The sequence below is a fragment of the Neopelma chrysocephalum genome, unplaced genomic scaffold (assembly GCF_003984885.1).
Source record: "Neopelma chrysocephalum unplaced genomic scaffold, ASM398488v2 Primary Assembly neopelma1_45, whole genome shotgun sequence".
In the NCBI taxonomy this organism is placed as follows: Eukaryota; Metazoa; Chordata; class Aves; order Passeriformes; family Pipridae; genus Neopelma; species Neopelma chrysocephalum.
In genome coordinates, this window is record NW_020897704.1 from 9,736,071 (window position 1) to 9,757,566 (window position 21,496).

General features: G+C 35.5%; 1 protein-coding gene across 1 annotated transcript in view; it reads left to right on the plus strand.

The window, feature by feature from the left end:
- Positions 1-21,496, plus strand: part of LRRK2 (leucine rich repeat kinase 2) — a 66,360-nt gene that overhangs the window by 26,219 nt on the left and 18,645 nt on the right. Inside the window, exons 15-35 of the mRNA XM_027679306.1 lie at positions 365-509; positions 806-945; positions 2,280-2,408; positions 2,493-2,663; positions 4,423-4,678; positions 4,887-5,075; positions 6,477-6,598; positions 7,324-7,393; positions 7,853-8,073; positions 8,611-8,861; positions 10,014-10,162; positions 11,838-11,931; positions 13,021-13,207; positions 13,590-13,771; positions 14,260-14,489; positions 15,492-15,619; positions 16,867-17,085; positions 17,825-18,026; positions 18,637-18,725; positions 19,599-19,786; positions 20,654-20,808. Coding sequence (XP_027535107.1) covers positions 365-509; positions 806-945; positions 2,280-2,408; positions 2,493-2,663; positions 4,423-4,678; positions 4,887-5,075; positions 6,477-6,598; positions 7,324-7,393; positions 7,853-8,073; positions 8,611-8,861; positions 10,014-10,162; positions 11,838-11,931; positions 13,021-13,207; positions 13,590-13,771; positions 14,260-14,489; positions 15,492-15,619; positions 16,867-17,085; positions 17,825-18,026; positions 18,637-18,725; positions 19,599-19,786; positions 20,654-20,808 — 3,517 coding nt within the window. The remainder of the gene's footprint in view (positions 1-364; positions 510-805; positions 946-2,279; positions 2,409-2,492; positions 2,664-4,422; positions 4,679-4,886; positions 5,076-6,476; positions 6,599-7,323; positions 7,394-7,852; positions 8,074-8,610; positions 8,862-10,013; positions 10,163-11,837; positions 11,932-13,020; positions 13,208-13,589; positions 13,772-14,259; positions 14,490-15,491; positions 15,620-16,866; positions 17,086-17,824; positions 18,027-18,636; positions 18,726-19,598; positions 19,787-20,653; positions 20,809-21,496) is intronic.

The following is a 21,496-nucleotide window of genomic DNA, read 5'->3' on the forward strand; positions in this document are numbered from 1 at the left end:
TTTAACCACAAAATAAGTACATTTTCTCCCTCTTCTTGTCCTAAAAAAATGGTATGAACTTATCAATGGTTGTACTGAAAATTTGAGGAAAAAAATCCCACTCTTCATCAGAAACCTAGCTAGGGAATATTTTCAAAATCAAAGGTGAAAATCTGTGGGTTATGAGCAGCTGAAACTGATGGTTGATAAGGAAATCTTTTTGAAATTGTGATTATTGTTAGTTATTGTCACATCAGATGTAATTTCACATACTTATGAGGAACAATCGCTTGCTCTTACAGAACAGTTTAAGAACAAGCAACTCTTCTGTTACCATTGTAAGCAGAATAAATTTCATCTGATTTTATATTCCTTTCTTCATTAGTTTATTGGAAATCCTAGCATTCAGAAGTGTGGATTAAAACTACTTTCTTCTGTAGCTGAGTGCACTGGTGCACTAGAAATCTTAATCCAGCAAGGAGCTACTGACACTGTGCTTCACACCCTACAGATGTATCCAGATGAACAAGGTAGGGAAGGTCTTTTGTCAGTAGAATGACGTGGTAGGAGGGTCTGATTAACCTTAGAGGCTGTAATTGGTCTATTGCCCTCTTTAGTGCTGGATGTCATGTAGGTTGCATGGCAAGAAAAGGCTGCAGTACTGCGTAGTCCTCAGGTTCACCCATGTTGTAGTTATGCCTGGCCCTGTAATAGCTTGTGCCAATAACTTTGTGGAACGTTACTAAAAGACTACGTAAATCATGGGTTTATTCCACTTCGAATGTCTGAATTATCAATGTCTGAATAATATTTATTTCCATTCTAGACATACAGTGTTTGGGTTTGAGTCTTCTACGCTCTTTGATTACAAGAAAGAGTTTGTGTATTGCAACTATGCATGTCCTGTCAGCAGTTCTGGTTTCTACTCTGCGACGATTTAAAGAAGTCACTGAAATCCAGATGCATGTACGTGTCATTTCTATGTGCAAAGATGAAAACAAAAGCCAAAACCTTAGAAAAATTTTTAATATAGTTATATTTTAAGTATAATTCCTTATTTTACTTCGTTTTGATTGTATGGCAATTACTAGATTAGTGTAAACCTGTGTAATTAAACTGGTATGTTTGTTGTTGAGGTGGATTTCTTGGAGACATATATTCAATCCAGAATATGTAAGCATAGGTTAAGTGTTTATCTAAAACTTCTGAGATCTGCAAACTAAAATTTCTCAGTCATGATCCATCATTCTGTCAATCTATAACCATTTAATGAGGTAACCATCATTATATTGTTGATTGCCCTTCTTTGAGAAGTCATAGAAAATAACTTAGTTCCCAGCCTTGTCACCAGCAATAAACTAAGTGTAGGAATGGTGTATTTAAGAAAGGATATTACTGGAATACTGTGTCAGATTTTGGACCCACATCTGTATATATAAGGAAAGTTCTTACTCTGTCTGCAAACACACATTCAGTCCTCCTTGTGTGAAAGTTCTGTTTCCTCTGCTTCTGAAGTTTTCCCTGTTTGTTGCCAGTTTCATTTTTCTAGCAGAATGGAGATTGCCCATGATATCAGCTTTCTGTGAGAGTTTCTGTACTTCTGTTTTAAATCAGTATGAAAATATCAAAAGTACAGCCTCCCTTCTTTGCTGCTGTTTTTCCCCTAACCATTCCCTGTTTAGCTTAGCAACCAATGTAGAGAGAAATAATGTGCTGAAATAAGGAACTTACTTTAAGTGATTTAGCCTCAATTAGGTTTGGACAGAGTCCCCAGTTTACCCAGTTCACCCTTCTAGGTAAACTTTACTTGCAGACCTGTGGGATAATTTCGTGTTTCTTCTTAGTTTTTGGATACACCTCTTAGGTTTTTCATTTAGTCCATGTATTTTTTTCAAATTCAATGATTACTGAGCAATACGTGGAACGGGGATGTATCTTCGTTCCATATCTTTAGAAGGAGATTGTTTCCTCTCTACATTTTCAGGAAATCACGAGTACATTTGTCACTGCCAGTGTCAGATATTATGGTGCGTATTTGGCTTTTCAAAGTGTCAGTTAATATATGTTTAAGAGGGTCGGCTAAACAAGCATGAAACTACAATTATGTAAACACAGAGACACCTGGTGTTTCTGCCTTCTCTCCTGATCTTTTCTGATTTGTGAATTATTGCATGTTTAAAAGCAAGACAAAAAATTAAAGCATGTATCTTTTGGTTGAAATTTGATTTTGTTGCCTGACCTGTTTTAAAATGACACCTTTTAACACTGTACTTCTTTCAATCTTCTCATTGTGTTCTTAGGGATTTCATGCAATCTTGTCAATTCTTGGTTTGTCACCTTGTTTTGCAAAGCTGCTGGTAAATGAATCATTTGACACAGTCATTTTCTACCAGATGTCTATGTGTTTCACTGACCAGCGAGATCAACAGGTATCTTTTTCTTTGACAGCTCCACAGCTAAGAAATGTTGGTGGTTTTTTTGTCCTAACTTTTATTGTTTGTCTTCCCATTCAGTTTCAAAGCCTGTGTTGTAAATGTTTTGCTAAAATAGCTGAAAATGATGATTTAAAAAATATGATGCTGGAAAAAGCATGTATGGAGTGCAATAGTATTATGGCTGAATGTTTACTTCTACTGGGAGCTGATATTAATAAGAAGACAAAGACAAACTCTTTGATCTATCAGGTAATATGTGGAAATATGTATATAATTTTATTGCTTTAAAATTTGTGCTTTTGGGTTCTTTTCTGTTTTCCTTGATTTGGCAGAACACAGTAGCAATGTAACTGTGACCTGAGTGTTGTTAACTGTCGTTACTGTCAGTGACTTCAGGCTCAATCTGATGTTCCCTGAAACACCCTTCCCTTTATTGAAGCTCACAGGGCACTGTCACATAGAATGTGCCCCCACTGTCAGTTCAGTTCTCCTGCAAGTTCACTTTAAAGTCCGTGCTTTCCGACTGTTTACCCTGTTCTTGTGCAAACCTGCGTTCAATCAGGTACTGATTTAGCCTTAGCTATGGAGTATTTTTGAAGAAGAAGACTTAAGATCAAGTTTTGCAAGTTTGCATTTTTTGAACTACTTAAGTGTAGAATGTATCAAGCCGTTAAAGCTCGGGCGGGAAACTGGTATTCCAAATTCAGCTCTTTCCAAGCTTCGTGAGGCCGAAGCACCAGAGGACCAGCAGCCAGCTTTATCCAGACAGCAGCCACATCCAGAGCATCAACTGTCTGAAGTACATAAGTATCTTAAAAAAGGCCATAGGCAAACATTCCATCTGGATTCAGCCCTGCCAATGTAAAGGCTGTTCCCACATGCAAGTACTCCTTGCTTAATGTGACTGCCTTTAAATTTTGGGGTTTTTTTGAGAAGTGATATGCATAAGCACTTCTTAATTTTACTTCAGTGTCAAAGTTTTAAATAGTCTGAGAGAACCTCAGCAATACTCCCTACAGGAAATTAGGAAGTGTTCAATTCTGCTGGCAGAACTGGATGAGTGATGAAATACAGATTGGTTTGGAACCAATCATCCATCCATTAAACGTGAAGTTGGCAAGTCAGCGTTAGCAAACCACAGTGGACAAATTGAAGTAACTGAAATATTGCTAAAAAATATTTTTAATATTCACAATCAACACTGGTCTGTGTAGCAGTGCAGGCTTGGAGACTGGGAGGAGTAAAGCCAACTGAATCATAGAATCATTAAGGTTGGAAAAGATCTCCAGGATCATAGAGTCTGACCTTCAACCAAAAACCACCATGGCACTAAGTGCCACATCCAGTTGTTTCTTGAACAGTTCCATGGATGGTGATTCCACCACTTCCCTGGGCAGCCCGTTCCAATGCTTAACTACCCTTTCAGTGAAGAAGTTCTTCCTGGTGTCCAACCTGAACCTCCCCTGATGCCGCTTGAGGCCATTTCCTCTCATCCTGTCGCTTGCTGCCTGGGAGAAGAGACCAATCCCTTGCTACACCCTCCTTTCAGGTAGTTAAAGCCAGTAGACCTGAGCTCCCTAGCACTAGGCAAGGCTTGATGAGTCTCACTGTTGTTCCCTGTTCATCAAATATCCAGATGATATAGCAGAATAACACCTGAGTGTCTTTTTTCCACTGAACAGACAAATAAATGGAATTGCCGTAGACTGCATGCAATAACCAAACTAGATAAATTGCCATATATTTTTGATTGAAAATTCATGGCAATAATTACACTTGCAGAACTCAAACATTTGATACATTTTGGGTAAAGACTTCATGGAAATGGGAGTTGGTACTCAGATGCTGTAGGCAGGCAAATGCTTCAAGGAGTAAGAAGTTGTGTAATTGAAAAAGAGTCACAATCCTAAAGATAAAGTGAATCTGAATTTCAGACAAGCCTCTTAATGCAGTCTGAGGTGTTGTTTAAATGCCTCGCATGATTTTTTTTTAATTGCTTTTCTCCTAGGTTTGTGACAAAGGAAATAACCCTAAATTGGTGGAATTGCTATTAGCCAGTGGTGCACGAGAGCAAGATGTTCGGAGTGCTTTAACCATCAGTATAAAGAGAGGAGACAGCCAAATCATCAGCTTGCTCTTAAAGAAGCTTAGCCTTGATGTCACCAACAGCAGTATATGTCTTGGAGGATTTGGTATTGGGAGACTAGAACCTTCCTGGCTCATTCCTTTGTTCCCAGATAAACTTACTCCAATAAAAAAACAAAGTGAGTATATATAGAAATTGTTACATCTCTTGATGGTACTATGAAGATGTTTTAGATCAAGACTTTCAGTTCAGGCTCTCATAGCATTCAGCTTGTTATAGAAAGTCTCGCAAAACTTGAAAACAAATCAAGATATTTCAGTTATTTTTTTAAAGCTATTTGGATTTCTTGGAGAATATTCTATAGTTTCCATTTCTTATACATACAGATGCAGGTTCTGCACTGGCAAGAATGGTGCTTAAATTCCAGGTGAAGAATATGTCAGAGGATAGATCAAGAGCGTCCTCTGATCCAAACTTCTCTGAAGATGGAGTGGATAAAAACTATGATTGGAATTTCATACCTGACCCATTAGTGGACAGTATTTTTCCTTTGAGTGATGATATTGATAGTGAAGGTAATTGTATTTATTTTCTTTTTTCTTTTTATAATCCCAGTCTAGTGTACCAGGGCAAGACTATAGCCACAAGTCAATTGCTTATTTGTATTTGAGATATAACATTTCCCATGAAGAAAAAACTGTTATGTAAAATTTCATTTGTGGTAACATTGGAAAATAGTTTATGGCGAGTATGTACTTTATCTACAAAATTAGGACCTTAAAGAATTTTATTGTCCATTTAAAGTTAGTTCTTCTTGCATTCAGTTTTTTGTAGAGAGAAAGAGTTGGATTCATACAACCAAATTTAGATTTTGACTGTTTTGCTGTCTATTTATGAGCTGCCTTTATAGTCTATAGCAAAAAGCAATTGTTTCAAGAGCCCAGTTCATCTTGTCATGAAGTCGGGTGTATTGCAATATAGAAACCCCTGTGTTCCCTGGGTTGTCTGTAAATAAAGTTAACACAACCACCTCTGGTATAGAGGACTATACTATTAACAAATAAAGTAGGTGAAACAAACCCTATCCCAAAGATAACTAATTGATCAGCAAGTGTAAATGACAGGTTTATGTTCAGTCCAACATCATTCTTGGTAACCATGTCAGGACATCTGAATGCCTTTAACTTATAAAAAGGCAGCATTTCTGTCTATAATATCAGCAACTTAATAATAAGAGTGGCCTTAATTTGCAACATATCTTTTTTTGTTCAAATGTCACTCTTGTTTTAGAATAGTTGGCTACTTAAAATCGTCACAGATGAAGAATTTGAATTTTGGAATCAGAGAATCCTAAGGAAGTTTTTTGTTCTGTTTTATTCTTTTCCTTTATATCATTCAGTACTACTTTTCATTTCTGTAGGTCTTTTTGTTGTCCCACATAAAAAAGTTATAAGAAAATACATTCATTACTAACAGGACTGATTTTAGGAGTATTAAAAGTAGCTTTGAGAAGAGGGACACCAAATGGGTCCAGATAATCCTCAATCACCAAATCCAGAGTGGTATTTGATGTTTCATTCTCCACAAATGTGGGAGTAAAAATTCATCTATTAAAATACAAACTTTTTCTCTTTTTAAAAGCTATTTACACTGCAGTAGCAGAAAGATGTGCTATGAAACGTGTATAGTAATCCCAACACAATGGAAATTTTAAATCATAAAGCATCAGGGTAACAACCTGCAGGTCATATTTGAAACACATCAGGTTAGTGTGGCCCATGTGCTCTAAAAAACGTTGACAACATTCTTGACCTGTTGCACACACAATTCACCAGTGAGATCCTGCCAGTATTGACGCTTTTGAAATGTATCTCTCCTTTGTATGTCAGCATCCATATTACATTTGAATTCTGAGCCTCATTTTTAAATACGTTTTTCATACTTATAACTTCTCCTGTGTTGTGGTTTTGTTCTAGGAAGTGAAGGTTCACTTTTTACAAAAAAGAAGTCCAATTCCATTGCAGTTGCTGATGTATATTGTAGGGAAATGGCATGTCAAAGAGGTTCTCCTACTTTACCGCGACATTCCTACTCAGTGGTAAGTTAGATCCTTGTTCATTCCAGGCTTTTAAGTCCATCTGCATTGCCTACTGCAAAATAGTCAAGTGTTAGGAAAGGTCATGTAACCATATTGACTTTTGTCTCACTGTTGCCATTCAGTATTTCCTTCTATTGCAGTGCACTTTACGGATGAGAGTTTATGTCAGCAAAAATTTATGATCACCTAAAAGTAAATTATTCAAATTTCCAGTTCTGGTTTTCAAACAGAAATACAGGAACCATGGACCTATTCCAAAGACTACCCCTTAATGAAGCTGATCTTCAGCTGTAATCAATGGAGGCTGTTCCATAAGACATGAGGACAAATCGGTGGAATGAAAGTCACGTTCCTTTGAAAGGAGCTTGTCTTTTTCCATTGACTTTTAAGGGGAAACTAGAGAAACTGACTTCCCTAGAGAAGGTCATGGTTTGTAATATCCTGCTCCATCCTGTCTCCCCACCCTAGTGAAAGTCATTTTAGGTTGTCAAAAAATGCACTTCTTCCATTGCACTTTAAATCTACTATTCTTCCATGTTGCATGGATCACTAAGTTTTATAAAGATGCGATCTATGGTTATTTTGAGTTGAAGTGTACAGTTTGTTTGTGTTCTCCCTATAAGTTCTGATAAAAAGAAACCACAATAAAAAGAGATTACTGAATTTGAATAATTTCAGATATCTGCATATGTTTGTAACTGTTTTTTCCCTTTGGGATTTTGTAGGGACCTGGCTCAGATTATGAACCATTTATGAAACAAAGAAGAAAATTCTTGCTTTCAGATGAATCCCTCAGTAAGTAAACTATACAATTTAACATATATAACGGATTTTTTTGTCCTTAATGCTTTCACAAGCATAGCATGCAGATTTTAGTGCGATTATATATTTGTTTACAAATAAGAGGATACATTTTGGAAATACTACAGTGGAGTAAAAATAATGAATATATAGGGATATTTTTTCTCCTGAGCTTCACAAATAATTTATGTAGAATTAAATGGCCAATGAAATTTCATAAGTGCTCTTATTAGCTTTCAAAAGCTCCTTCTGTTGTGCAGTGCATCAGCATTCATCTTTTCCCTCCTGTCTTATAAACTTTTGTGTCTTAATAGAAGTCTTCATGGATTTGGGTCTTAACCAGTATTCAAACATTCACTATCTACTGCATCTTTAGATCCCAAGTTGATTGATCTTAATTTTACTTAAGTGATAAATGAAATTATGCTGTTTTTCATGTTTTTGTTTTAATAGAAGGCATCTCAAAATTTTCACCACATATAAGACCATCAGAGAGTCTTTCTTCATTGATCTCAGAGAAAGAATATATTAAATCACTAGATCTTTCATCAAATGAGCTGGAGAACATTGATGCCATCAGCCAGAATAGCTGCTTAACTAGTCATCTGGAACACCTTGAGAAACTGGAGCTCCACCAAAATGCTCTTACGAACATTCCAGAACAACTGTGTGAAGTAATTCTGCATAATTTTATGTAATACAAGTTGAAATTAGTTAAAATAAATTGTTTATATCTAATGATGTAATCCATACGTATTGTAATACTGTATCCATAGCAATATTACTCAAGAATATGAGTGTATATTTTTGCATATTTCATACATTCACAGAATTTTCATTCAGTGGATTTATGTTCATCTAGAAATAAAAGTATTTTCATAGAACTGTTTTAAGTCATTTACTGCAGAGAACTACTTTAAAACATTTTATATTAAGTAGCATAATAATGTAAATGGGACTGAGAACTGCAAGCAATTAATATTTGTTAAATTTTAAAAAACTGAGATAATTAATTATAAGTAATGATTTATATTTTGTATTGTAATAGAAATATTATAGGTTACATTGGTATGAATGCTATTTTCTGTTGTTTTTCCTAGTGAGATAAATATATGTAGATTAATAAATTGCATAAAAATCTAACTCAATTATAAACTATAAATTCACTTTTTTTTCCAAATTTTTAAAATCAAATTATCCTTTTCTTTCAGAACTTGAAATGCGCGACTTACTTGGATTTGCACAGTAACCGATTTACTTCTTTTCCAACTTATTTACTGAAAATGAATTGTATTGCAAATCTTGATATCTCTCGAAATGACATTGGACCTTCCTTTGCTTTGGATCCATACCTCAGATGTCCAACTCTAAAGCAACTTAATCTTTCATACAATCAACTGGGATGCATTCCTAAATTTCTTACAAATGTCGCTGAAAATCTGGAACAGCTGTTGCTAGAAGGGTGAGTAGCATTAGTAAATAGGCTGTAGCATAACAAACATAACAGGAAATAATATATTGGTCATCCAGAATGATGACTATTGTAGCATGGAAAGGATTATTTAGTCACCAGTGAAACATTGACGTCTTCCAAATGTGTAAATTGCTCCAGTTTTCAGTGTTGTATTGCAAAGTACATGAGAATATCTTTGGGCCTTGTTAGAATCTAATAGCATTGCCATTCCAGTTACATATTAAACATGTAATTCATGTAGTTCAGTATCTTTCTACTGCCATACTATTAATCCACAGGCCTGTCTGTGTGGTATGACATATTCAGCTAGGTTTTTTATATACACAATACAGTTTCCACTGTATTTCATATTCAGAAAAGCTTTTTTGGAAGTAGTATTCATGGAATTTTAGGTATGGGTATGGATATGTTTTAAATGACAGAAATATGAGAAAATATGTAGTTTTTTGTTTACCAGCACTTATTATCATATTTGTTAGTAAGATAATTCATACCTATATAGCATTCTTAAGAATGTAGTTGGTTATATTTCTGTAAACTGCAGAGACTATCTCATTTATTTCCTACAGTTTATGCTAAATAAGATGGTGAACTTTATTAGTAATACTACCCTTGCAAAACAGTACTGCATGGTTCTTTTATCTCTGTATTTTCAGGATCTTTGTCTCTTTCTGGTGTTCGTCTCCCCAGAATACATTGTTCATAACATTATATACTCATCCTGAATTGTATTCCCCACATATGGAACTCATTTTTTTAACTTTTTTGGGGTTAATAGTAATTGTGTGACTGTAATCCTGCAAACACATATCTTAAGTACACAGAACCCCTCATAAATGCAACAATCTTCTTTTGTGTGGGATTGAGCTCCAATATGTAATTAGAAAATGACACCTTTCAATATATTCTGCCACTTGCTCTCCAAATTAATTTAACCAATCTTAATATCTATCATGTTATTCCATGTTGCCACATGTGCCAGTGTTTTTGCTGACTGGTCAATGTTTATATAGCTAAAGTCTTCTTTTTCTTTTGCCAGTGTAAGGATGACATTGTCAGATCAACACTATTTATTTTCACGTTCTACCTAATAGTTTCTAAATAAAACATGGATTATTGTCTTTCTTTTTGTTATCACAGAAACAAAATTTCATGCCTGTGTTCACCCATATGCTTGAAAGAATTGAAAATTTTAAACATTAGTAAAAACAACATTTCATCCCTTGCTGAGAATGTTTTCATGGGCTGTACAAAACTGGAGCAGTTCAACGCCAGGATGAATGCTCTTGGTAAGTATTGTGAAAATAGAATCCACCTTCTAGAAACTACTCTAAGTCACAAAATTCCTCTGCCACAGCATTTGGACTCTTCCTCTTGTGAGGAAAGAATACCACATAGCTTGTTCTTGTTTATACAGTTCCTTAAGCTTCAGCTTCTCATCACTGAAGGATGGAGTATGCGTCCAGTCATTTGATGTGACTCAGCTAACTCCTCTTCTTTTTACATTTGTAGTGGATGCCGAAAAAATGATGGAGTGTAGCTGAGATTGTACATGCTGTTGAGGAAGGTTCAAGAGAGAGGAAATTGTTCAGATTTAGCTTGCAAATCTAGTATTAATACTGTACTGAAATACATAGAAGCATCCTGGCTTGTACCAGAAAGAGTTTTGGGCCCCTCACTACAAGACATTGAGGTGCCGGAGTTGGTCCAGAGAAGGGCAACGGAGATGGTGAAGGGTCTGGAGCACAAGTCTGATGAGGAGCAGCTGAGGGAGCTGGGGTTGTTTAGCCTGGAGGCTCAGTGGAGACCTTATCACTCTTTAGAAATACCTGAAAGGGGGTCATAGCCAGGTGGAGGTCAGTCTCTTCTCCCAGGTAACACGCGATAGGACAAGAGCAAATGTCCTCAAGCTGTGCAAGGTGAGGTTTAGATTGGATATTAGGGAAAATTTCTTCACTGAAAGGGTCATCAAGCCCTGGAACAGGCTGCCCAGGGAAGTGGTGGTGTCACCATCCCTGGAGGTATTTATTATTCACATGTGGATGTGAACCTTAGGGCCATGGTTTAGTGGTGGACTTGGCAGGGCTGGGTTAATGACTGGACTCAATCATCTTAGCGGTCTTTTCCGACCTAAAAAATTCTGTGATTCTAAGTTTTTACCACACTATATCCAGCATTATATTCAGAATAAGACAGAATGTTTGGTTCAATTGCCTGAATGCATGTGTCATTTGAGAAGCCCTGAAGTATCCCACTTGGCTTGCAGCTTGTGGTCCAGAAAAAGCAGGTCTTCCATAGCTCCTGTGTTTTATCTTTAAGCTTTGTGCAGACAGCTCAGGTACCACTAGGCAGATCCCCTTCAGTAGAACCCAGTGTTAAGGAACTGAATTGAGTCCATCTAGAGTGTGTGTCAGTAACTTAGCTTCTTTTATGCAAAGGTGTCAAATCAATTCATCTATGGAAATTACAAATTGCATAACTTAGATTTTTAATGATACTGTGGGAGTTCATAAGTTACTGTCATAATTTATTCTGTCTTCAAGGCATAAAATCTTCCATTTTGAAATTATTTTCACATTATTTCAGAAGGTAACTCTTATAACCGCATTAAACACAGCTGAACCATTAGACTCATTTTTATATGAATAAGACCCAACACATCCTGGGTCATATGGGAAACTTATGCATACCGGCAATACAGTAAAGTGTAAGTAAGATTATTTCAGTGCTTAATGCCACTATGGGATAAAGGATAATAATATGTAATGTGTTAAAAGCCAATATATTACTTAATTTTGGGAGTTTAGTTTTAAATGGGCTTTAAAAAAAAAGATCTGAATTCTGCCTTGATAGATGGTACAAAGACCTGTGTATGAAAATGATAGACTGACATTTTAGTCTGTCTTTGATTCTGGAAAATTCCAGTCTTAAAAATAATAAGATTAACTTCTTTTTCTGCTCTAGAAAGAATACCTGACTTGTCATCCAGCATAACAAGTTTAAAATTATCCCAAAATTGTTTTGTTAATGTTCCAGAAGCAATTCTTCTTCTACCACAGTAAGTTATTATTTTATTTATTGAAGTTAACATCAAGTTCCTGATGAAGAAAATCTGGTGGCAAGACCTTTGTTAAGCAGAAAATTCTGCATGCACTGCTGATTCTCAGGAAATCCTTTCTAACAGGTTAAATCCAGAACTTAGTAGCTTTTAACTGAAGACAAACTAGTCACATTTTCTTCATGATTTTGAGAAATTCTTTTCCTCAGATTCAAATCACTGTTGTTGAAAATATATTGCTTGACAGTTGAAGCTGACGATTCTTGTTGAGAAGACCAGAATTAATTTAATATTTTCTTGTAACCAACAATAAAAAGATATTGGCAATTTTTCCTTTTTGAGTTCTGCAGACTTTGCACAAGGCTACTGACATTGGTTTTTCACTCCCCAAATAACACAAGATACTTATTCTCAAAGAATAACACTTCCTCTAAAGAGAATTGTGGTAAAGATGCACGTGACATTTATTTTGCTATACCTTCAAAGCATTACTCATGTGAAAATTGCACTTCTGCTTTTTTTTATAGAAGTTGATGACCTTAACAGATCACTAGAATCAGATTGTGGAAGGAGTGCTTGGAAGGGATGATCTGATCAGTTATGTGATAGGTGTGGGTAGATGTGAGTGCTGGTGGCACCATGGAGAGGGCAGATCCACAGATTTGTGAACTTGCATTAATGAAATCTACATATTTCCTGTCATTATTAACATGATATTACACAATTTCAGCATGCTATATTCATGGCAGCAGATTTAATGGATGTGTTGAAAAAGCTGCAGCTTTCAGGTTCTACATCTCAGGTCAGACAAATCAATAAGGCATTGCATGGAATTTTGTATGCTTCATGTTTCACAGTTACATAAACAGCATATTTGTCCAACAGATGTAGGAGAACCCTATAATTTATGCACATACATCTGTTTACAAACATATCTACTTCTGTCTGCATTTCTGTCAGAAAACCATCTGTTCTGACAGTTAATCCATTTATTTGTTTATTAAAAACTAATATATTTCCAGTTCCAGTTAATCTGGGTTTTATTTTTTCATTTTCTAATTTCTCTCTTTTTTATTTTCATATTTTTAGTTTGCGATCAGTAGACTTAAGCCAAAACAAGATTGTAAGCCTGCCTGGACCAATGCACTGGAAATCATTAAACTTAAGGGAGCTGTTATTTAATCATAATCAAATAGATGTCTTGGACTTGAGTGAAAAGGCGTGTGCATGGTCTAGGCTAGAAAAGCTACACCTGTCCCACAACAAGTTAAAGGAGGTAAAGTGTAAGATTCTATCTAAAGAAAATTAAGTCACTTTTCAATTGAATGCAATTTTTCAATGTTCATTTTATTTTCGTGTCACCTCTCATACCATTGTACATTCTATAGTGAAATGGTATGTAAGTGCAAATACTACTTCCTGTGCATGAAAATCACCATATTCTATTCAGCTTTTCTGCCTGGAATGTGTCCTATAATCTGTTTGTATAGTGAATTACTTATGCGTCCTTCCTCTATTAGTGTGGGATATTAGGCCTGTTTATTAAAAAAACCTACACTGCAGCAAAAGTAATACCTAGTTTTGTTAAATATTTAATGTATTCATGCTAATAACTTTTTTTTAATGTATAATTGCCCATTAAATGTTCTTTTATTTAGATTCCTCCTCAGATTGGCTTCCTAGAGAACTTGACTTCTCTGGATGTAAGTCATAATCCCGATTTGAGATTCTTTCCAGATGAAATGGGAAGACTGTCCAAAATCTGGGACCTTCCTTTGGAAGGACTCCATCTTAATTTAGACTTCAAACATGTGGGATGCAAAGCCAGAGACATTATCAGGTTTGTTGCCCTATTGTTCTTGAATATTCCTGTTTTGCTTTCTTGGGATATGCAGGAAGCATTAGTTTTGAAAAGATGTGCTGGTTTGTCATGTGAAATCCAGCATGCTGCTCTATGGAAGGTTTCATGTCATATCAACACACACACATAAAATAGATTAGAGTGATTTAGACCTCGATTATTATCTCTTGAATTTGATGCTTCTAAAAACTATGCAATAAATGGTACTTACCAATTATTTGTAGTACATTTCTTGTGTTTCCCAGTACATTGCATGGAACACAATTATGGGGTAATTACAAAACAAAAAATGACACATTATGAACTAAACTTTAGCTTTCAAATCATAAATTAGAATAGAAAGTTAAAAGATGTTGAAAATTTGAAGAAAATGATATGGTTTTAGGTATTTCCTTGTTCTTGAGTTCTGTTGATATTTTTCTCTATTATACACTTCTGTGAGTTTTGCAAACTTTTTTTTATATCAGATTTCTTCAACAACGACTGAAGAAGGCTGTACCTTATAACAGAATGAAGCTCATGATTGTTGGAAACACTGGCAGTGGGAAAACAACCCTGTTGCAACAACTAATGAAAAGCAAACGAACAGAGCTGGGCTCTCTGAAAGCTACAGTAGGCATTGATGTAAAAGACTGGATCATTCAAGGGAAAGGCAAAATGAAGAAAGAGCTTATATTAAATGTGTGGGATTTTGGAGGTACAATGAGCTTATTGTTCTTTACTTTTCTAACATGTAATGCATTACTTAATCCTAGAGTCAGCCTGTGGAAATTTGAACTGGGGACAGTATAATCACACAAATTTACACCTAAAGTCCAGTGACCACTTACAAATTAGTGAATTCTGTAAATTAGCAGCTAATCTCTCAAATTTAACTAAAGCCTCAGGAATTTCTCATCACCAAATGTGGTCTGACCACACATTTCAACCATAGCACTTTAGAACAGTCATTTCAAAATAGTAAGAAACAGCTTGTAATCACCAAAAGAATCTTCCACTCAACTCTGATTCTCCCTTTTATAGTCTGGGTCTCTCTAGGCTCTACAGTATCGCAGGTTTGTAAGGTCACAGAAGACAAAGCACTTAGGAAGAGTCTTTGAGCATTGGATTTTTGGGAAACTTTCTAAGTTCGGGGTACTACAGAAACACTTCTAAAATTCAGGTCTATTTTAGGCTATAGAAAAGTTATTTTTAAACAGTGGACTGTCATCATTTAAATAGAGTCTATTATCACAATGCAGAGATGAGCAGTATTCAAGTTGGATGTCCAGCTTCAACTGTGATGTTAAATCATGTGAATTTAGGAGTCTTGTTTTGAAGTTGCAGAAGGGATAGGAGAAAGGGAAGGAAGAAGGTAAAAGGGAAGGAAGGAGTGAGAGGGAAATTCAGTATTGGAGTTTTAAAAGAATCATGACCTTTCAAGTTGCAGCAACCATATTTATCCAGTTGTTAAATCTTACACTTCTTGATTTAAAACTAGCTTACATGTTTCAACACTACACTTCAGTCAATGAGCTACCACAGAGTACCTACCTAAAACTCGTAATTATTATGGGTTTTCTGTCAATTCAGATAAATTTCTGCAAACATTAATTTCACTGATAAATTGGTGGTCTGAAGTAAATGTTCTGCTGCCTTTTTGTGATCTGAAAATGTTCAGTCAAGGAAGTACTAAACAATGGAAATTTTCGATCATTAGGACAAGAAGAGTTTTACAGTACCCATCCTCATTTTATGACCCAAAGAGCTTTATACCTTGCTGTTTATGATCTTAGCAAAGGACAAGCAGAGGTGGATGCTATGAAGCCATGGCTTTTTAACATCAAGGTAAGCCATACAGAGTGGAATTCTGCTTTTCAGGGAGCTGTATGGGGACAGCAAATTAACCACAAATATTTTTAGATAGGGGAAGAGGAAAAAACCTCGTCAGAAAATAAAAATTAAGGTTAAACAAGAGCTGAAATACATTGTGTGTTGGATATGAAAATATTTTTAAACATACGAAAGCATGATCAGCACCATTTTTTACTTAAAATGGTACAAAGTGATGTGCAAAAGAATAGTTTGTATGTTCTGGCAATATTTTGAATTGACTGATAAAAATAAGAAAGGGATAGTATTAAAGGAATGATGAGTCAAACCTGCTGTTTTCTTTTACAATAGTGTAAATTCTGGTGAAATCAGAATTAGACTAATTTAAAACTGACTAGATGCAGGTTTTAAATCATGCTATTAAGTGTACGCTTAGCATCCTGTTCTAAATAGGAATGATTCCAGAACTGTGGTAGAGAAATTGATCTAAGAATCTGCATATATATTTTTCCTTTGCTCTGTGTGTTCTGTGACTCATTTGATGGAGTCACTCTGTGGGGAGCAAGCATTACTTGTCTTTTCCTTTTGAAGGATTGTTAGCCATGACTGGGCAATACAATCACATAAAGAGTTTTTATACTGATTCTGTTTGGTAAACTTGTCTTTTTCACTCTTTGCACCTTGAGAAGAGATACAGGACAGAGGGTAGCAATCAGTTTAGTGTTGATAAAGACCATTTCTGATGTGTTCTCCTTTGCTATGCAGTACTTGCTGATGTTTCATCTCTGCACTGTTCCAATGACAACTAGAAAAGTGACATTTCTTTTAGCTTTTCCATTTTGTTGGATGTTCTCAATGAAAAGTGTCTCTCCTGCTTTACTGGCAATGCTGTTAATCTGCAAAGAATGAAATCCATATCTACACTCCTTCCATTTAGAAAAAAATGATTTTTTAATATTTCTCTTTTGAAATAGACTGCTCTGTTGGAAAATATGTTTTGGATTTATAGGCTAATGCATCCTTATTGTCTTATCCAGTCAAGGCTATTATATGGGATTGCAGTTTAAACTTAGTCTGAATAAAGACATGAAATAGGAGATTTCAAAACTTAGTTAAGAGAGGTATATTTAAAAAGGGAGAAACAGTAGCTTTTTTCATTTTATTGATTGTTTTTACTAAATTGCTCACATTTTATGTGGATATAAAACACTAAAATCAACATTCACTATTGAGTTAATCAACAGTATGGATCTTACTAACAGGCTCGAGCTTCAACATCCCCCGTCATTCTTGTTGGCACTCATTTAGATGTTTCTGATGAAATGCAACGTAAGACCTGCATGAGTAAAATTACTAGAGAGCTGTTGAATAAGCGAGGCTTCCCAGCAATCCAAGATTATCACTTTGTGAATGCTACAGAGGAATCTGATTCCATTATCAGACTTCGGAAAATAATAATAAAGGAGAGTCTTCATTTCAAGGTAAGCTACATACTGTTTGTAATGTTGAAAACATTCTAGTTTTAGTTAAGTGAATAAATTTTTAAACATTAACACATAATTAAATACATTTTAGTGTGATAGCAAACTCATCTTGCCTTTATAAAACATTATGCAAAGCAAAATAATGAAAGAAAATCACCAGGTTTGTTTTAATTTCATTTTCTACCAAAAAAAAACAACTTAGTAAAAATCCCAGCTAAGTTCTGTTTTCAAGCACTAGGAGCATAAATTGAATACTTAATTAAAATGGGCTATCTTCTTCTTACAAAGAAATTTAATTAAAAACTGGTTTTGTTGGGTGTATTAAACATGTAAAAGTACATGTTTGCATCATGTGTTAATAAGTGCAATAAGTGTTGCAAGATTTCAAGGGACCAGGATATATGATTTTGTGATTTCTGAAAACCAGCTAATTTTCCATTACTGATTTCATTTTACATAGCATGAAACTATTCCTAGAAAGAGGAAAGTGAATTAAAGCAGGAAAATAAGATCTTGTGCACTGAGTGATCCTCCTGAACTGGAGAATCTGCACTTGTAGTTCTATTGTCTCCAAAGTCATCCTACCCACTAAGTCATGTTACTCAATAAATGAATGTTCGTGCACCTTCTTGCTGCTACTATTGAGTGGACATACCCACCTTACATCTTGGGTTTATTGTCTGCAATTCACATGAATAAATTAATACATTTAAGATTGCTGTTCCTAATTTTACAGATCAGAGATCAACCAGTGGTTGGTCAGCTGATTCCTGACAGCTACCTGGAGCTGGAAAAGAGAATTTTGCTGGAACGCAAAAATGTCCCAGTTGAATTTCCTGTGATCAATCAGAAACGCTTACTGGAATTGGTGCAAGAAAACCAGTTGCAACTGGACGAAAATGAACTCCCTCACGCAATTCACTTTCTCAACGAATCAGGTAAAATGCTGTCTTCAGTGTGTGTTTGTTAGCAATTTTGTTGCAAATCTGCAGCAGACAGACTTGTACACATTTTTAAATCTTTCACAAGGTCGCCACAAAGTGGTGAGCTGAAGTGTCTAAGCTTGGGTAACGTTAGTGTGTTAAAACAGGTTGTTAGGAAGGGAATTCCATGGTATGAAGGATCACTACTGTAACAATTTATATCTCTTGCCCCTCCTTGAAAACATCATACCTGCTTGTTAGACAGCACAGTTGCTGAAGAAAGATGCAATTCTTCCAATAGCTCAAATACAATAATGGTTAGAGGAATACATGTAATAGCTTATGTCAGTGCACTTCCTAAGGTTAGGTAATAAACCACACAGAGCTTGGCAAAAAAACAAGTCAGATTACAAATCTAATGAGAAGTCTGAATATAAATGTAAAGCTGAACAAACCATGATTTCATTCTACTGTTCTGAGATACTGACATAAATTCAATAGCTTTTTTTATTATTCAAATTGCTTATGTCAAGTCACATAAGGAAAACAGCCCAGAGTGGGGTGTTTACTGTGCTTAATATGGAGCTTGAGCAATGCATTGCTAATTACAGTATTCTTTATGCAGGTGTTCTCCTTCATTTTCAAGACCCAGCACTACAGCTAAGAGATCTGTATTTTGTAGATCCTAAGTGGCTCTGTAAAATCATGGCACAGGTTAGACTCTGATTACTTTCTGTGTATGGATTCATGGTATATTTTCCCCTGTCTGAAGCCACTGTAACTTGTCAGTGATTCTTCTTTACCATTTCATTATTGGTTCATGATCTAGAATTTTCTCAGGGCCCAGATTGTTTTATCCATCTCTTTCTGTTTCTCTTGCCTTCTGGGCAAGTAACTATCTTGTTGCTTCTATGTTCTTTCACTGTAATGTCCAACATAACTTAAACTGCAGTGGACAGAAGAATACTTGTAGAATAGAAAGACCCCATGGATGCAAAGTAATCGTACAATATGTTGTGACAGGTTGAGATGAAAGCTGGAACTTTGGGTTAAAGATGTAAGAAGGGGGGAAGAAGTGTCATTGGTATAGATGGCAAAGTGAGTGATATAGATTCACATGTTGGAACGGGAAAGTAGCAGACTGACAGCTTCAGTGAGACCATCATTGAAACATTGATCTGGAAACACTCTCAAAATTTATTGTATATATTCAGATTTCCTAACTTCTGAAACTTCACCTTTCATTCGGTGCAGGAAACTGGATGAAAAAAATGTGAATTCGAGTCTTTAAAGCTGATAGGATTAAGAGTGAGAAAAGACCTAGAAGATCACAACACACAGTGAAAGCCACTGAAGAATGATAGCACACAAGAGGCTTAGACAGGTTACATTCTGTCACTGCTGTTGTCATGCTGTTCTAGCATTATGGAAATGTTTGGTTTCACTGTGAAAGGGAGTCCGTTTCCAGCCCCCTTCCCCCCTCCCAGAATATTAGACTATACCAAATATTTCAGGGAACAAAGTTTGTCAGGAAAATACAATCTAATGATGAATGTACACCTAAAATTGTTTTACTTTTTTTGAAAGATTCTGATGGTGAAAGTGGAAGGCTGTTCTAAATATCCTAAAGGAATTGTAAAGCGTTCAGATGTAGAAAAATTCCTTTTAAAGAAGAGCAAGTTTCCTAAGATCTATATGTCACAATACTTCAAGCTTCTGGAAAAGTTTCAGATTGCTTTGCCATTAGGAGAGGATCAGCTACTAATCCCAAGCAGGTAAGCAAAGAGTTAAACCCACAAATGACAGCCATAGAGATAGATCAAAATAAAAACTGATCATCAGAGCAATTTGGTGTATGAAAGCATGATACGTACTTTGTATCACTTTAGTAAATGCTTTTGGAAGAGGCATGTTAAGCTGATCTTGTAACAGATAAAGCTTAAACTTTATCAGCATGGTGGGTAAATGGAATCTATAAATGCTAAATGCTTTATGAGGATAATATTTCTTTTACAGTTACCGTGCTTCAAGACTACAGCAGGGAGATTATAATTTAGCTTCACATAGCAGTGTGCCAGCATTACAGATATTTATTGCACTATAAAAGATAACCATGAAATTCTATAACCTATTTGCTTGAAGTGAGAACCACAGACAAGTTATTCATAGGCAGTATGTCTTCCAAACAGTGCAGATATTAAATGTGGTGACTAAAAAAAAGCATTATGACTTTAAATGTGGTATTTTTGTTATATCTGAAGCAGATAACACAGTTTCTCTGCCTCAGTTACAGATTTCCCTGGTGTGTTTAATAATGCTTATGTTGCTGATTAGGCTTTCTATGTCCTTCAAAGTCCTGGGATAGGAAGATTTTATCCTGCCTTATATATGTCTCAGATTTTTCTCACATTTGCATTCGATATCTAATGATTGTTAGTGAGGTTCTGATGGGTTTAAATTACAGCAGAACTTCACTTTAGCACAAGCAAGCAGAATAAGCAGATACACTGTCAGCTCCCTGATCATCTGAATCATATATTCATTAATAAATAATACATTTTACATAATAAATAATATATGACATTAGTCAGCTTGGATAAAGTACATAATCAAATACTGTCTTAATATTTTTATTCTTTCAGTCTGTCTGATCACAGACCTGTTATTGAGCTTCCCCACTGTGAAAATTCAGAAATTATCATCAGGCTTTATGAGATGCCATACTTTCCTATGGGATTTTGGTCCAGGCTGATCAACAGGTTGCTTGAAATATCACCTTACATGCTGTCAGGAAGAGGTACAAATCTTTATCTTCAAAAGTAATAGTGAGCATGTTTCCTTTGAATGCCAACACCTGCATGTTAAAGCTCTAATCCCCAACATTGTTTTGCATTAGCTAAATCTCTGACCACTTCACAAATGTGATAAAAGGACAGGGGTCATTTTTGTAACTTAGAAATATCTAGGAAAAGATAGCTCCTGATCTTCACAGTGGTGTGCAAAAGAAAGTGAAGGTTGTAAGCAGCCTATTTTTCTCCTTCACATGCTAGACATAGAGGAAATCCTTATGTTTATGCAATATTGCTATTTGCTTCCACAAAGAATATTGGATAGAATGTGTCTTCCACACAGAAAAACTAACTGCTTTTCTTCAGGTTCATTGATCCTCCCTTTATGAAAGTCTAAAAATAGAAGGGGGGGGCATCTTTAGTGTTTTTCCAATAATTCTGTGTTTTGTGTAGACCTATCTGCTGAACTTTGCAATTTCGTTCAGCTTTGTTTTCTTCATGTGTGATTTTTGAATGCTAGTGACAAGTCAGGTGTGAAAAATATGCATTGCTAATGCTTTACAAATATCATTTATAACTGCCTGCTGTCCTGGCATTCAAATTTCTTCTGAGTATTACATTCCAGTTGCATCCTGCAATTTCATGAGTCTGTGACAGGGGAAAACTTTAAATAATTGGGTTTTTTCATTTATTGCC